The sequence below is a fragment of the Condylura cristata genome, unplaced genomic scaffold, assembly GCF_000260355.1.
Source record: "Condylura cristata isolate star-nosed mole 26May11 unplaced genomic scaffold, ConCri1.0 scaffold00019, whole genome shotgun sequence".
Lineage (NCBI taxonomy): Eukaryota > Metazoa > Chordata > Mammalia > Eulipotyphla > Talpidae > Condylura > Condylura cristata.
Genome location: NW_004567120.1, coordinates 26510580 through 26527568, shown reverse-complemented (window position 1 = coordinate 26527568; position 16989 = coordinate 26510580). Strand labels below are relative to the sequence as shown.

General features: G+C 36.2%; 1 protein-coding gene across 1 annotated transcript in view; it reads left to right on the top strand.

The window, feature by feature from the left end:
* Positions 1–16989, top strand: part of TENM1 (teneurin transmembrane protein 1) — a 590326-nt gene that overhangs the window by 337745 nt on the left and 235592 nt on the right. The window contains exon 7 of the mRNA XM_004685779.2: positions 2211–2363. Coding sequence (XP_004685836.1) covers positions 2211–2363 — 153 coding nt within the window. The remainder of the gene's footprint in view (positions 1–2210; positions 2364–16989) is intronic.

Sequence of the window (16989 nt, the reverse complement as noted above, 5' to 3'; positions counted from 1 at the left end):
GTCCAAAGAAAAGTGTAGAAACCAATTAAATGCTTAAAAGTTTAAGGATAAATTAAAAGGTAGGTGTTAGAAATCTCTTTAGCTCCAACTACAAGGGGATGGATGATTTTTAAATAGGCTATCTGGCTAGCTTCCTGTCCTTGTTCTCTAATTCATGTACTATATATGAATGTTAGACATACAAATTAGCCCTTTCCAATCTGCCAAGGAGCATAAAGAAAAATATGAGCTGACTTATGGACACATTCAACTTTATTTTGGGCCTATTGGGAAGATTTGGTTGATGTTGAAAATTTCAATGAGAAAACAGGATTTCCCCAGCTCCTGACCTAGACACTGTTTTCTCCTAACATTCTCTCCCAACGGTGACCTCATTTACTTTCACAACTTTAACTGTTGCCTTTATGCATAGGTGACCCTGTCACCGTTATCCAACCTTAATGATTTTCTAGACTATCAAGCCCACAAAGGTCTCCTGTGTTGAACTTGACCATCTGGTTAACCCATCAGACCCTAGAACCTAGCACAGCTGTAGCAATGCAATAAGATAGAAAATTCACACCTGTAGACTGTTGACAAATCCTCAAGTCATTTATGCAATTTGTGTTCTTGCCAAATCTTTAGGCCACCAATTCTCCACACAACTACTACATTTATCTTTCTATAAAAAGTGCTCCGATTCTATCATTTCTTTGTTAGAAACCATGACTGCTCCCCATGGCTATCAAAATAATGTTTCTAACGGGAACTGATAATATCACGAATCGACTCATAAAATAGCAATGCCACCCACCTAATAAAATGAATCCAAACCTATATATCATTATCAAATATCAAATAGCATTGAGTGCCCTTCACAGCATGGCCTTAACCCGTCCAGCTTTAACTTCCACCACCACCTATACATAGCTAGTCTCCAGTGCTGCAATTTCCCTTGCCTTATATGCATCTGTGCTTTGTAAAGTTGTATTTTATTCATCCTACCACTTCACCATACCCATTGCTTTAACACACCCTGCAAAGTCCATTTCTAATCCTACTTCCTTCATAAAATCACTCCTGATCAGTACAGCTCATTTTAATCTATTATTGTTTTATTTTAAAACAAAGACTTCTTTTTCCCCAGATGGTAAAGAGCACGCGTGTATTAAAAAATAGGCAATAAAGAAATTGTAGGCATTATTCTCCCATCCTTTCTCTCTCCAGACATCAGCACATGTACACACACACACAATATGTAGATCACACTATTCATACTGTGTAGTAGCCTAGCATTTTTCATTTGATGCATCATAAATATTTCCTGTGCCATTGCAGTCTTCAGCATGATTTAATAGCTATGTAAGCTTGTATTATTTATATCATCAGCTATTTAATTAATCTTTTTGATGAATATTCAGAATGTTCATAACTTTACTAGTTTTTACATGGTGCAATGGATAAACTTGGAGTTTGGTTATGCTTTCACAGTTAACTCATAGAAATTAAATTGCTGGCTAAATTGGTAAGCCAAATTTTAAGTTTCTTTTTGATGGATGACACCACATTGCTCTCTGAAAGGATGATTGTTCTTTATATTGTCATCAAGAGTGCATAAGAGGTCCCATTTGCCTTCAACACTGATCAACACTGAGTATTTTTTAATCCCCTGATAGCAATTTGAACCTACATCATGTTGATCGTTCTGCACTATATTATAGTTATTTTATACTTGTACTACTTCCAACTCCTAATAAGCATCTAGATTTTAACATCTGCAGCAGCTATCACAGGACTTGTGCATACTTGACACTCAGGAAGTCTGTATTGAAATGAGTTGAATCAGAGCCATCAAGAAGGCCTTCTGTGTTGTTCTCGCCAGAGCCTGCCACTACTCTGCAGTTTCTACATGGAACCTTAAGTTACACAACTAAATGAAATAATAGAACAGAAGGAGATTCACAGCAGTGTGGAGCAGAGTCCAATACTGTAGTTGGTTAAATACTCCTTCCATTTCTAATCATCTCACTAGAATAGCTTCAGCCTCAAAATTTTATCAACAGCTACTGAGAAATGTAGCTACATGTATGGTGGTAGGTATAAACTCCCAAGTTGCTTGGCCCAGCTAAAAGAAAACTAGTCATGACATTTTTAACTGCAAACAGACAGGTGGTTTAGAAACCTTCTCGGTGAGTCTGGAATAAGTTCATGTATGGCTTGTTTTCTTGCAGCAGTGCATTTGTTCGGCCTGACTTGGCAGTTGCATCCCGTTGAAGGACAGCTCTATGAAAATGGAGTTAGCAAGGGGAACAGAGGGACCGAACCCGTGGACACTACTTACTCTCCACTTGGAGGAAAAGTTTCCGATAAATCAGAGAAAAAAGGTACAGTTATCAAAATGATTGATTGGTGATTATTGATTACTTTTCTTATAATTTGGTCAGTAGAGCCAAATCTGGGATGGTTTCACTTCACATTAAATTTCATGATCGCTCCAAAGAAATACCCTACGTGGACAGAATAAATACATGTAAATGTCTTGTGAAAGCAAATTTTCCTTTCTCTAGTGCCTTGAGTATAAACCAATTAAACTTTTCAAATATGTTGGCAATTTTGAAAATAGATAAATATTTACAGGATGGAAGTTTCAAAATACAATGGAAATTGCATTTCGCATATAACTACCCTGAAGCAACATGGGATTTTGATTAAGTTCTCTCTCTCCAAGCCCAGCATTTATATATAACATTTTACAAAGGGTAAACAGAAATTTCTTCTGTGTATAATAAGGAAAAACCTTTTATGCTTACTATAAGGGTGAATGTTTATGTCAAAAGTGGGGCATGTGAATTTTTTCTAGTTGGGGAACATGAATTCTTCCTAGTTGGGGAAAAGGAAAAAACACTTTGAGTGCTGAGTTGTCATATGTAACCAATGTATTCTCAACTACCTGGCTTCTTTACATTAAATGCCACAGCACCGACACTCCCAATATTGAATGATCTTAGTCTTGATACACAAGCATTGAAAATAACTGGAAGTTTGCAATAAGATTTCTCATGAAATAGGTTTCAGAACAGGAGGATTCAAACCATGTAAAATTTCAGGCTGTCAATTCATTAAGTAGAACTTGAAAACAAAATGTATAGGTAGCCCTATCACAAAGTATTTTTAGAAGATGTAAACAGGTGAATGAATGAAATGACACAAATCCTAGTCACAGGAAGCTTTCAGAGTTTTATAGGGGTGGTAAGAAAATCTTATTTTGATGTATTAGTTGCAAATAAGATATTTTTTTGTAGTTGTTTAGATTACCATTCTTGTGTTTTAGTTCCTTTGGGAAGGGGGGTTATTTGTGGCTTATTTTCTATTTTCATTTTGTTTGTTCCTGAAACATAACTTTGCTTTAGTCCATGTATCAGTAAAAATTAATACTTAAGGTTCAGGAAAACATGGTTCGTTCTAGTTTTCGAGTCACAGTGCAGTTTGTTTTATATCCTTGTTTAGTTATATTGTTTCTAGCCTGGCCTGAGCTTTCTAGCAATTTCATTGTTACTCCTGAGGGGTAGCTGAAGGGAGTATGTAGTCAAAGATGGCAGAGCAAAGGGCCTGAATATATTTAGACTGAACTCTCTCTCTTACTTCTCTCCTGTTATTTGATTTCTTTATATCTGCAATTACAAACATCACCATTTAATGTCGCACGCGTAGGCACTGCTTGTCACTCACAATGCAAATTATGATTTATCTGTTTGAGGAAAATAAAACATGCAGGACAGAAGAGGGGCATTACGTATTGGTCATCCAAAAATATTCGTTTATTATATTCTATTCAAGTATCACTCTACATAGTTTAATAGTAATGACTAAAATGTATTTAGCAGTTTTCATGTCCCATGAATTACTCCAGACCCTTACTGTGTCTGTGTCTTGTACCATGAATGTAACACTATGTTCCCCATTTTCCAAGTGAGAAATAGAGGAATAAAGAGGTCAGGTAACTTATCCAAAATCACAAGCTACAAACGGGTGTTCGGATGCTAAGCTTTCTCTCTTAACTTCTGTGCTTCACAGAAACCCACACACGAAGTATATAATATGAAAACCACAAAAGGTATTTTACACAGTGAAAGCAAAGCCCCAAATCTACTCATGATAGATTTTTCGAGAAATTCTGTACACCTATATTTAATGTGGTGTGAGAATTTTCACAAGTGAAAAATGTTTTTATTACGTTTCTTCTCAATTCTGACATCATACAGGCCAAACCAACTTCAGTTTATCATTGAGAAAAAATTAGAAAGGGTTGATGTTGTCTATGCCAAGTTGTTATCTTAAACTGACTTTTTTATGTGAGTCTGAAGGAAACCTTGCCTATAACTGCATATCATAGTGCTGCTCTATTAGATTTATAGTCTGTATACTAACTGTAAACATAGCTCCTCTTTTTAATGCCATGTATATCTAAACCAAGTCTTGAGGTCATATAGTATATTTTCAAATGGCCAACTGTATCCTTTTGATTTTCTAGACATCACATGCCCCATGAATATAATTCTAGAAGCTTATCTTAGTCATGCTATATGCATTAAAATATAAACCTGAAAACTAGATAATTCTTTTCAACATTGTTTTCTTTTCTTGAGCATTGAGTACCGTGGGCATGAGTGTCAGATAGATCTTTGAATCCTGGCTGTGTCATGTGCTGGCTCTTCAACTTCTAGAAAGTCATAGACACCGTCTCACTAAACCAGCATTCTCATCTGTAGCATCTAGACAGAAGCTCTAAATGTTTTTCAGATGCTTGTTCTCACATTTCACAAATTTATTAATTTATGTATCCATTTACATTATTGTTCCTTTTGAAACAATGTTCACCTCTCCCCTCCCCCAATTCACCCACGCATCATCACCACAGTCCCCCACATTCCTCCCTCCCTCCTCCCCACCCTCCTCTGTCCTCCTGCCCAGTAGGAAATCTCTGGTTTATAATTGTCTGTTTGTTTTTATGTTGTTTTGATGTGTTTTTGTATTATAATAGGAATACACTTTTTTTCTGTATGTCTGATTTGATTCTATTACATTCCTCCTATAAGTGAAACCATTTGATATTTTTCTTTTTCTTTCTGATTTACTTCACTGAGCATGATCCCTTCTGGCTCCATCCATGTTGTTGTGAATGGCACGAGATTATCTTTTTTGATTGCTGAGTAATTTTCCATTGTTTATATATACATCACATCTTCTTGATCCAGTCATCTAACATTTGTCACTAAGTCAGAACCTCTCTCACTGGTTCTAGGTCCAGCCACCTGCCACTTGCAAATGCAGGCAAAAGTGACTTTGATGCAGAAAAAAAAAAGGTCACCAATGGGTAAAGGAAAAAGGAGAACTAGTCGCAGGGAGGGAGAGGGAGAAGATCCAATTACTGGCCAGTGGAGGCAAGTGAAAGCTGCTGGGTCTGGAGCCAGGTCCTATGGCAACCTGGGGTCAAATCCGTTCCAGACACTGTGGCTGTCGAGGTCGTGGTGCCTACACTACACACACACAGAAGCTCCAATGAAAATGAGTGGGAGCCCATGTGCATCACTAAAGGCTCCCACCATGAGGCTCCAGCCCATCCCCCCAACAGCTCTCTTGCTCAGGCTGCCAGGAGCCAGCCTCATACCATGTCACTGCACAGACTGAGTCCTCTCCAGCTTGGGCGCTTCCCAACATCAGGGGCTAAGTTTGATTCTTCACCGTACTTTAACCCAGGCCAGTGGGTGATGCCGGCAGCCCTGAGGACCCAGGGATTAGAGGGTTCAGCTGCCCTGGATGACTCCAGAGTACTTGTCTCAAATGGGGGTGAGAGAGATGCAAAGGTAGAAGTATTACTGACAGCATGGAAACAGGCACATTGTTTAATTTGGCTATAATTATGAATAGGTCAAATGGCTGGGAACTTACTCGAGTCTGGTAACATCCTGTTAGGTGCCACAGAGTTCCCTTTCAAGCCCCCATCAACCTTTTCATGAGTGATGGCCTCAGTCTTGCTTTTAGAATTTGCTCTCTTAATTATCATCATCTTCATCATCAAAGTCGTGGATAAGTTGGCAGTTTTAACAAAAAAAATCAAGTTCTACTGGAATCGGTTCCCCATTAACAGTAGTTATGTGTACCTGCTGTTAGTTATCTAACAGTAGTTATTTGTATGTGATTTAATAGTGAGGCAATTAAAGGATTTCTTTACCATGTTGTTTCCAAATGAAAGAAAAAATTTTCTTTTTGGAATATATTTGAATTTAATACGAAAGGAGATGTAAGTCACAACCACATGCTGGAATCTGCCAGTAAAAAAAAAAAAATGCTCAATAAACATTTACCAAGTTAAAACAGCTCCTACCAGCTACCTTAGAAGCTTGCAAACTAGCCAGAATTAACTTTCTTTAATGTTATAGAATGTTTCTATAACATTTGCTTTAAACAAAGCAGTAGATAGAAAGAAATACAAGCCTTATTCTTAGTGCTGACTCATGTAATGTCTATAAATTGAACTAAAAATAGTTATGATATAATTCCTCAACAAAGTGTACATTAAAATCTTAGTGGCTCAAGGGGTTAAAGCACAGCACTATGAAGCTGTCCTTAGCCACTGCAGCAGGAGTTCGATCCCCAGCCAGGGAGGTGACCCACATGGCACAGCAGACCTCTCCTGATCCCACCCACTGCTCCCCTCAGCAGTGTACCTTGTCAATCTGCCTGTTCTGCTCCCCACTCTTTGTCTCTGGTGGATCCTCTTGCCACCACCTCTGCACTGCTGGCCTGTACCCCAGTTCTTGCATGCATAAATAAATCTTTTCCCAAAATCTTCAAGATAATCAAATCTAACATGTAAAGATGAAGTTACTGAAGTCTCCTGAAGGTCAACATACTGAAGAGATTTTCAAGAAGGAAGCATGGAAACAAAAACTGATTTGATTCAGTAGTTTATAATAAAGAGAGCCAGCCCCTGGATCCAAAGACCAGGCTGCCTCAGCAGAAAGATGGTTGTGCCTTAGAATTTTATAAATAAGTTCCATGTCAGGTGATTTACACTTGAGATTATTTTGTACTCAGAGGGAGTCTTTCAATCAGAGGGGAACAGAAAATGTTTTATCTATATCTGGTAGAAGGGTAATAAATAGTTCTAATCTGTGCTAATTATTTATGAGACAATGAACAAGAAACTGGACAGTCTGTATCTGGTCTTTCCACAGGTTCAGGCAAAAGAAAGTTTTATTCTTTTACAGGTAAACAAGGGACTAATATGAAATCTTTATAGAGTCTTGAAAAAATGGACATAAAGAAGACCATTAGCTAATGCCATATGAGACAGGGATTTTTTTTAATGTTTGATTATTTTGAGGTTTTCTTTGTTTTGTAGTAGTATAAGGGTGGAGGATTTCAGAAACAAAAGGTTGGGGGATTCTTGACCAGCACTGTTTTTCAGAAGTATAGGGCTCAAGCAAGGTCCAGTATTGTCAGTAGCCATCTGATTGTGAGGTTTATGGGTTAGTAGTGGACACTGATTTCTTCCAAGTTGCATGTCAAATGAGAGCACTAGCAAGAGGAAGAGCGGTGGGGGAGTGGAGAGATAGAGAACTAAAGGACACTAAAGACAGCCTTCATTTCCTGTATAATTTTTGCAAAAGGCTGGCCTTGGGGGAAAGTGGCATTTCTTTTACATTCATCCACAAGATCTATCTCCACAAAGTTAAAGGGAAAAAAATGACATTTTCTAGTCAGTGTCTGCTGAATATACAACCATGGAAACGACATATAGCTGATTGATAGGACACAATTTATAACCTGGTGTGAAGATGCTTTAACCACTGCTGAACAAGTGAGGATAGCTTCACCTCTCCAGGCTGCAATTTCTCTGTGGTAAATACAGGAGTTGGCTTTCAGTGTAACTTGGGGGCTGGGGAGGGGGGAGGGGTGGCAGGTACTGGCAAGGAAACAATTGATGCAAAGTAAATCTTACCCAGAAATTACAAAACCGAAGCAGATAAAAACCATGTTTCTCCACTTCAGAACAGGCAGGTTCCTGCCACAACTCCACTCCCCCTTTTGTTTTCTCTGGCCTGCATTCTCCTAGAGCTGCTAAGGCTCTGACAAAGGCAGAGTGACAATCAGTATTACATCTGCTTATCTCTAAGGTCCCTTCCAGCTGTATCCATTAAGTCAGTCATTTCAAATTCTGCACTTACAGAAGAAAACTAGCCATTCCCAGTAAAAGTTGACCAATTTTTGCAAGAGGGGTATACGCCTGGAATTGACTGAAATGTATGTCTGTAAATCTGTAAACCATGTTTGCCATTGAAAGCACTTACAGAAAATTGTGTTATAATTCAAATAATTAATTCCCACGTTTCTGCCTTATAAGTTTGGAATTTTGACATGTATGTAACAATAACAGTCTGCACTTAGGAAGCACTCACAATTTCAAAATACTTTAATGACTTTTATGCACATCACAATTTTATGCTGTAGCAGCTTTTGTTACCCTTGTTTTATAGTTGAAAAGGAAAACACAAGGTTAAGTGAATTGCATTGCATAATAGACATAAGTGCAGGCAAAGCGGAGATTATGATCCACTTTTTCGTCTTAGCACCTTTCTTTGGGCCTTTTCTTCATTTCTTGAAAAAAAAAATCTTTGCTCAAGGCTAGTTGTGGAGGTAACAACTGTCTTGATTAAAGATCTTAACATATATCCCTTCCCTAAGTGAACTTTACAGACCTTATATTGGTACCAAAGACATAGATTCAGTACTTCCTCCTTCTAAAAACGGAGCGCACACACACGCACACCACAAAATGAACTATTTATGACTTCCTTTCATTGTATATCTAGCAGCAGAAGTGGTGTGGTGGTGGTGGTGTGTGTGTGTGTGTGTGTGTGTGCATGTTTGTTGCTTTTTTTTTAAACTTGGTTTCTTTTAATCTACAACATAGTTGTAATTTAGGTAGTGCCAGTTGTAGACATGAATAACAGGATAAATTCTAAATTTGCTTAAAGTTTCGCTGATATTTATTTCACAGACCCAGCCAGTAAGTAAAGATTCATTTTGTGGAACCAAACCTGAAAACTGCTAGCCCCACCCAGGTAATCATTGTCCATTCAGATAGAACACAGTCCTGTAGTATAATTCTGTGGTTCTTCAATATTGGTTCATAGGACATGTGGATATTAAAATGCACTCAGTTGCCCTTTGAGTCAACCCATAGTTTCAATATCTTTTACTTAAAGGATATTAGAGCCTAGGACATTGTGGTAAAATTGGGAATAATTCATATAAGCACCACAAACCACATGAATAAAATAGTAGTAATGCACTAACAAAGACAACAATGTTGGGAGCTTAACATTATTATTTTTAAAGATTGATGGCAAATTACAGTAAATGTTTCCTATAATGCTATATAGATGTTTCTCTAACACAAGGTTTCAGGGGGCTCAGCTAGAGTGCTGCAGCTTGTTTTCAACTATATTAAATCACTTTATCAATATACTTCAGTTTTAACAAAAGCTTTTCTAAAGCATACTGGAGACCTGACTTCTAAAACAGATTTATGGAATGCGTGTACTATGCTAAAAGGCAAACTTATTTACAGCATAAAAAATTCATGCTAAATGTTCTTGGTCATATATGTTTAATGTTTCATTCTCATTTCATTTTAATCCTCATTATACCCTTTGTTTTTTACACTAATACACACCTTTTCTCGGATACCATGAAGATGTGTCTGCCTTTGAGTCCCTCTTGCCTAGTTGTCTACATCTGACGGGCAGACTAAGTAGTGTGGCCTAGAATGGCATTTTTATTCTCCTGGATGTGTCCTTCAAAAGCTAGGGTGGCTTCCCAGAGTGCCCTTATAGCATCTTAGGACTTTTTTGGTCAAGAGAGTCCATTGTAGAAATTCATCAACCATCAATCTAATTCTATTGAGCTTCCATTTGTATCTTTTGACCTATATTACTTTTGGAGGAAATTTACTTACTTTTTCGTGAAGTCAAGGATGATACTAATATGTGAAAGGTATTTTTTTTTTAGTTCCAGGATTTATGCACAAGTGTGAGTTTTCCCTGTGTATAGTAGTTTTTATAATCCCATAGATGTTAATCACAATCCTTCTTAGATGTCATCTTTCTAATATTAAGCTCCTTGGGTTTTGTTTCTGTTCTCTGTAGTTCTTGTTTTCCCTTACTCGTTTTGTTTCTTTCTCCTATTTCTGTTATATATCCCACCAAAGGTATCTATTTTTTTTAAGATTTATTTATTTATTCATACAGAACTGGGGTACAGTCCAGAGATGCAGGGGTGGTGAGAGGATTCACCAGAGACAGAGTGGGGAGCAGAACAGGAAGATCAACGAAGTGCACTGCTGAGGGGCGCAGAGGGCGGGTTAGTCACCTCTGGGGCTGGGATCGAACTTCCACTGAAGCGGCTGCGGCTCACTTGTAGTGCTGAGTCCTAACCCGCTGCGCCACCAGGGAGGGCCCCACCAAAGGTTTCTTGACCAGAACAGTATACAGGTGCCATCTTCCTTCCCATTGCCAATGATTCAGAGAGAGGGAAGAATCAAAGTAAAAACATAGATTATAAGAGAAAATATATGCTTAACCACTGGAAACCTTCCATTGAAATAATTTAATGGGAAAGAAAAAAAATGAAATCTCAGTATTCAGAAACATAGAAGCTCATGATCTTTAATGCTTCTATTCACCAAGGTGCTATTTTAACGGTCCTAAGTGCTGTAGAAAGTAAGTAAAGCAGAACACGTAGCTTTTTCTTTTTCTTTTCTTTGCCCTTGAGAAAGTTTCTATTAAATAGAAGAGCCGGAAGAATCATGTAGACATACACACACTGTACGAAATAACACACAACCAACTGTTGTACAGAAATAGAAATAAGATGGTTATGTGATTTACAAGCTTACTTAAAGAAAAGCTAAAATGATGACTTACAGGAGTAGTTTGAGCTGGACCTTGAGAAAGAAGTAAAATCAATCCTAGTTAACCCTAAAGAGTGCTTATTTAAGAGAATGGAATAAAAAAGTGGTAAGGGGGAAATGCAGATGGTAATAGCCTAAGTGCTAAATGGATAATGAAGCAATAGAGGCAGCAGATGGAGACAGTTTGGCAAGGAAAGGAAGGAGATAAATAATATGACTAGATGAAGGGGCAGTTGGGTCATTTTATTTTATTTTTTTTTTAAAGAACAGAAACTTGTGTTTGAAGACAAAGAATAAAATCAATAGAAAGGGGGGATATAAGGATGCTAGTAAGAAAGGAGCTCATGAAGGAAACAAATTCTCTCAGCAGAGAGAAGGGGAGCAGAGGGCTCTGTGAAATCAGGCACCAAATTGTATTGCACAATGAGTATGAAAGATGCATTTTGATATTGTAGAAATAAGGTGAAAGTTCAAAAACAGGACACACCAGTGTTCAATAGATACTACCACCTATGGTGATGGCTACTACTACAATTACAATTATAACTCTCTGTAATGAATTTTTCTCTGAGATGTTTCGGTTGGATATTATTGAAGATATTCTAAAAGGCAACAATCAAAGGCTATAGCAGTTTGACAACCCATGACAACTGGCACGTGGTTGGCTACTTTTCTTCCCAGAAACCTGGCACAAAAAGATATCACACACCCTCATTTCTCTCAGCTATGAAAAAAAAAGGGAATCAAAATATAATTTTCTTTAGTAAATGCCCAGTAGGTACATGTCAACAATTTAGACAAATATAAGTGCTCTGAACTCTGGGAAATTATATTTGAAGACATCAAAGGGGGAGCTGATTAAATTGAGCTGTGACCAAACCTTGTGCCACCATCCCAAACTCTAAAAGAATGTGAAATCATCATACTATATATTACAAACATCTAACACTGTAAAATACAGAAAATAGATATCTCTACTATATCCTTCCAAGTATGTATTCTGACATATTGGCCGGGAGACAGTTAACTTCTAGGTAGCAGGTGACCTACTATAAAACCACTTTGGAACAAATAAAATACCTTGTGTCAGTGTGTTATAATATGTGTAGATGTGGAGGGGGGGGTTATCCATGCCAGCTGATAACTTCTCACCATATATTTTCTAACAGCTTTGTTGAGATACAACTTATATACTATATAATTCATATACTCATATATTTAAAATGTATGATTCTGTGATTTATAGTATAGTTTGTGTCAGGCTTCTTTGACTTAGCGTGGTTTCAAGCATGTTAGGGCATGATCCAATATGTCATTCCTTTTTAATGGATGAATAATATTCCATTGTATGTTACACCTCATTTGTCTTTATCTTCATCCATTGATGGACATTTGGGTTGTTTCCACTTTTTTACTATGATGAATTTGAACATCTGTGCAAAATTTTTTGTTAGAATGCCTGTTCTCTAGGGATATAATGTACAGCAATGCTGTATGTTATATATGAAAATTGTTAAGGGGATAAAGTCTAAGTTGTCATCACAAGAGAAAAATACCACTTTCTTTTTTTTTTGAATCTATATATAATGCTGGTAATTTGTGATAATCATTATATAATATCCCTAAGTCTAATCATTATGCTGTATGCCTTAAACTTAAGCAGTGCTCTATTCCAACTATATATCCATAAAACTGGAGAAATTATAGCAAACGTAAAACATGACTAGGAATAAAACACAACACTTTCCAAAAACCCAAATAACATCTTTTCATGTTTTCAATTCTTTTGATTATATATTAAGTAGTAGAATAGCTGATTCTTAAGGTAATCTTATGTTTAACTTTTCAAGGAATCATCAAACTATTTTCCAAAAGAAGCTACACCATTTTGTATTCCTGCTAATAATGTTTAAGAGGCCAATTTCTCCACATCCCTGTCAACACTGATTATTGCGTTATTTTATTTTACCCATCCTAGTGAGTGTAAAGGGATATTGATTGTGGTTTTAGTTTTCATTTCCTTGATGACTGATGATATTGAGCCTTTTTTCCAGTGTTTATTGAGTACTTGCTTACCTTCTTTGGAGAAATGTCTATTCATATCCTTTGCCCAGTTTTGAATTGGGCTGTTGTCTTTTTATAGTTGATTTGTAAGCCTTCGTGATGTGTTCTTGATAGTGTATTCATATATCTGATATATAAGTTGCAGATATTTTCTCCCATCTAGTCTCTTTTTCTTAGTGCTATCCTTTGAAGCACAAAAGTTTTAATGTTGACGGTTAAATTTATCTAATTTTTCTTTTGTAGTATGTGCTTTTAATTTTATATCTGATAAATTATTTCCAAAACTCAGGTCACAAAGATTTATGGCCACCTTGAAAATCACAATTTTATAGGTTCAGTCTTTAAGTATTTGATCCATTTTGAGCTAATTTTTATATAGAGTATATGGGAGTATTCAGTTTCACTCTTTTGCTTTTGTATTTATAGCTATTTAGCACAAATTTTGGAAAAGATTGTTCTTTCCTCGATAGACTTTTCTTGACACTCTTGCTGAAAGTCAATGAGCTATATATGTGAGGTTCCATTTCTGAACTCTCAATTATATTTCATTGAAGATAGATAGATAGATAGATAGATAGATAGATAGATAGATAGATAGATAGATAGATAGATAGATAGATAGAATGAGTTTATATGTATGTATATATCTTAGTGACAGTAATTACAGAAATGATATTTTTGATATATTATGTGCATTAATATAAAGTTATTGTGCTATATTAAATATATATTAATGACACTATCATACTATTTTGATTACTGCAGCTTTGTAATAATTTTGAAATTAGAAAGTATGAAATCTACAATATTGATTTTTTTAAACATGAACTTTTCTACACAATCTAGGTATGAACATTGTCATGAAGACTGTGAGATTTTATAGCCAATGAAATAGTACTTAACTATTAAAAAGTGATGAAATCTTGTTATCTGAACCAATATGAAGGACCTAAAGGGCAACATACTATGTGAAATGAGAAGAAAAAGCAAATATAGGCTGATTCACTTATGTGAAATATACAGAAACAAAACAAAGGAAAAGACTAAACTAAACCAAATTAAACCTTAGAAATCTGATTATAGAATTGAAGCTACCAGCAAGGGAAAGGAGAGTGGAGCACAAAGCATGGAGGGAGCCCAGTGTACTGTTCTGGATGATTAAGGACTTTGATGGTGGGTGCAGGGCAGTGAGATATATCTGAAGTGTGAACTTAACCCACTAAATCATATGTAGTGTTGCAAACTAATGTTATCTAGAAATAAAAAAGAAAAACCTAAGTTAGAGGCCTAACTTTTCTGATTGGCTGAGTCAACTAGGAAGTCACTTAACCTGGATAATATGTTCCTGTCTTGTGCTGCTTTTGTGCACTTTACTAGAATTTTTAAAATCATGTTTATGAAAACAGTTGTTAAGCCACAAAAGACCAGCTTTTTAATTTATATAATTTGTACTAAGATAACTGGTTTACAACACCATGTGTGATTCAGAAACAGAGGAACCCAGTTCTTCAGGTGTATGCTACCACTTTACATGCAAAGGACCCTTAGTCCTCCAACTTAGTCTGCCATGCCCCCCGCTCCACTCGCCCCTTTCCTCTTCGGACTTCTCCTCCCCCTCTGGCAGCCTTAGTTTTACAATCAGATATATTGACTCTGTTTTATTTCTCTATATTCCACATATGAGCAAAACCATCCAGTATTTCTATTTGTCCATCTGGCTTTTTTCACTTCACCATTAGCCCCTCCATTTCCATTCCTGCTGTTGTAAATGACAATATTAAATCCTTTTTATAGCTGAGTAGTATTCCATTGTGTATGTATACCACATTTTCTTAATCTACTTGTCTGTCCTTCCTCGCTTAAGTTGCTTCCATAGCTTGGCTTTTGTAAATAGGTCGTCAGTGAACATAGGAGTGTATATGTCCCTTCAAAATAGTGATTTGTATTCTTCAAGTAGATTACCAAGAGTGGCTCCTATGGTAGATCCATTTTTAACATTTTAGAGACTTCCTTATTGTTTTTCATAGGGTCATGACCAGTCTACATTCACACCAAGAAATTTTAAGTGTTCCTTTTTCTCCGCATTTACTGCTGGTGAACATGGTGTGTTGTTGTTGTTATATATATATATATATATATATGTTGTTGTTATCTTACTGTCATTTTGATTTGCATTCTTCTGATGATAATTGATGATGAGCAATTTATGATGTGGCTTTGGCCTCTGTATATTTCCTTTGGAAAAGTTTCTCTTAGGTTTTCTGCCCATTTTTAATGGGTTATTAGTTTCCTTTTGTTGAACTGTAAGAATTGTTTATAGAGCTTGAATATCAGTCTCTTGTCAGATTGTATGCTGTGCAAATATTTTCTCCCATTCAGTAGGGTGTTTTTTGTTTATAGTGACAGTTTCTTTCACTGTGCAAAAGCATTTTAGTTTGCTGTAGTCACAATTGTTTATATTCTCTAGTTTACTTTGCTGTTGGAAACAAATACAAAAGACACTTTTGAAGTAAATGTTGTGAAGTGTTTTGTCTCTGTTTTCTTCTATGTATGTTATGGTTTCAGATCTTGCATTAATGTCTTTAATCCATTGTGAGTTGATTTAGGTATATTATGTGAGATACTGGTCTAGTTTCATTCATTTGCATGTCACTCCAATTTTCCCAGCACCCTCTTGTTGAAGAAATTATCTTGTGTTTGCACATATCTTAGTCATGATTAATTCCCAAATATCTATGTGCATAGCTACTTTTAGTTCTTTCTGTTACCAAAACTTGGACTAAAATTTCAAAATGACTTACTAACATTACTAACTAAATTATTATGATTCCTATTTTATGAAATTAACCAAATAATATTTATCAGTTGACAAGGTTCATTCTTCTATTTCTTTCCTTGGCCTGCTATGCAACAAATAATCTGGAAAATCTGTCCCTGAAGAATTGAAAGTTGAATATATATTTTTCTTCAACAGTTTGTGTAAGGAAAATTATATCAGGCTGCAAAGATGAAAAGGGTAGACTTGGCTTTTGTCAAGATTTTTCTTTTTTTCACAACTTTTGGTTTGCCTTTGTTAATTAATTGTTTGCTTGTTTTTAACTGTAGATACTACCCTCAGGAATTGCCACCAGAGTTTTCACAGCTCTTAATCACAGGGACTAGGAGTTGATTTCATCTCTCCATTTTGCCCTAAGTGCTGAAACTCTAATTTTTACAAACATTTGTTACTCTAAAACGATTATTTGCTTTAAAGGAACACAAACAAAATGGTGCTTAAATCTTGAGTCACACACTAGGACTAATTCAGATGAAAAACCACAACCAATCCCTTAATTATGTACTTTGACAATTTTGTACTCTCTCAAGGATGAAATAAAGAGCAGCTATGATCTTAAAGTATGTTTCTTTTTATCTCTTTGGATTGTATACCCTTTAGGTGGTAACTTCTTAGTTTAGAAACTTTTATGAACTTTGCAGACATCTTTAAAAGACCTCCCAGATCGCCATTATGGACAGCGCAGCCTTTAACCTAATAGTTCTTACATGAGAAATTCATAACAGTCTTTGTAATGACCACATGTCAGCTTCATCTACTCATGTTCCACTGGCTTTTGAGTGGAATGATCAAATGTAACATGTCTGTTACTTTAAGTAGTAATAAATATACAGATATGTCCAGACTATAGTTATTTATCCCCCTCTTATACGGACAGTGTTATTAATGATCATGTGATTAGTATTCAGGAATGTGTCTAAATCTAGATATAATCAAGCCAAGGTTTTGTTGATTTAACCACTAAACAAAGCATCAGTTACCAATGCCAAGCCTCTGTATTTACCGTCTAGGTAGCTTGACCTTTTCTTTTTCAACTAAGCTACCATCAGGTAGTTTGTCATCCTCAACACGGCTTATCTGCCATTGTTTTTACCCACTCAGCAGTTGATGCCTGTGTTGTAACCTATAAAGA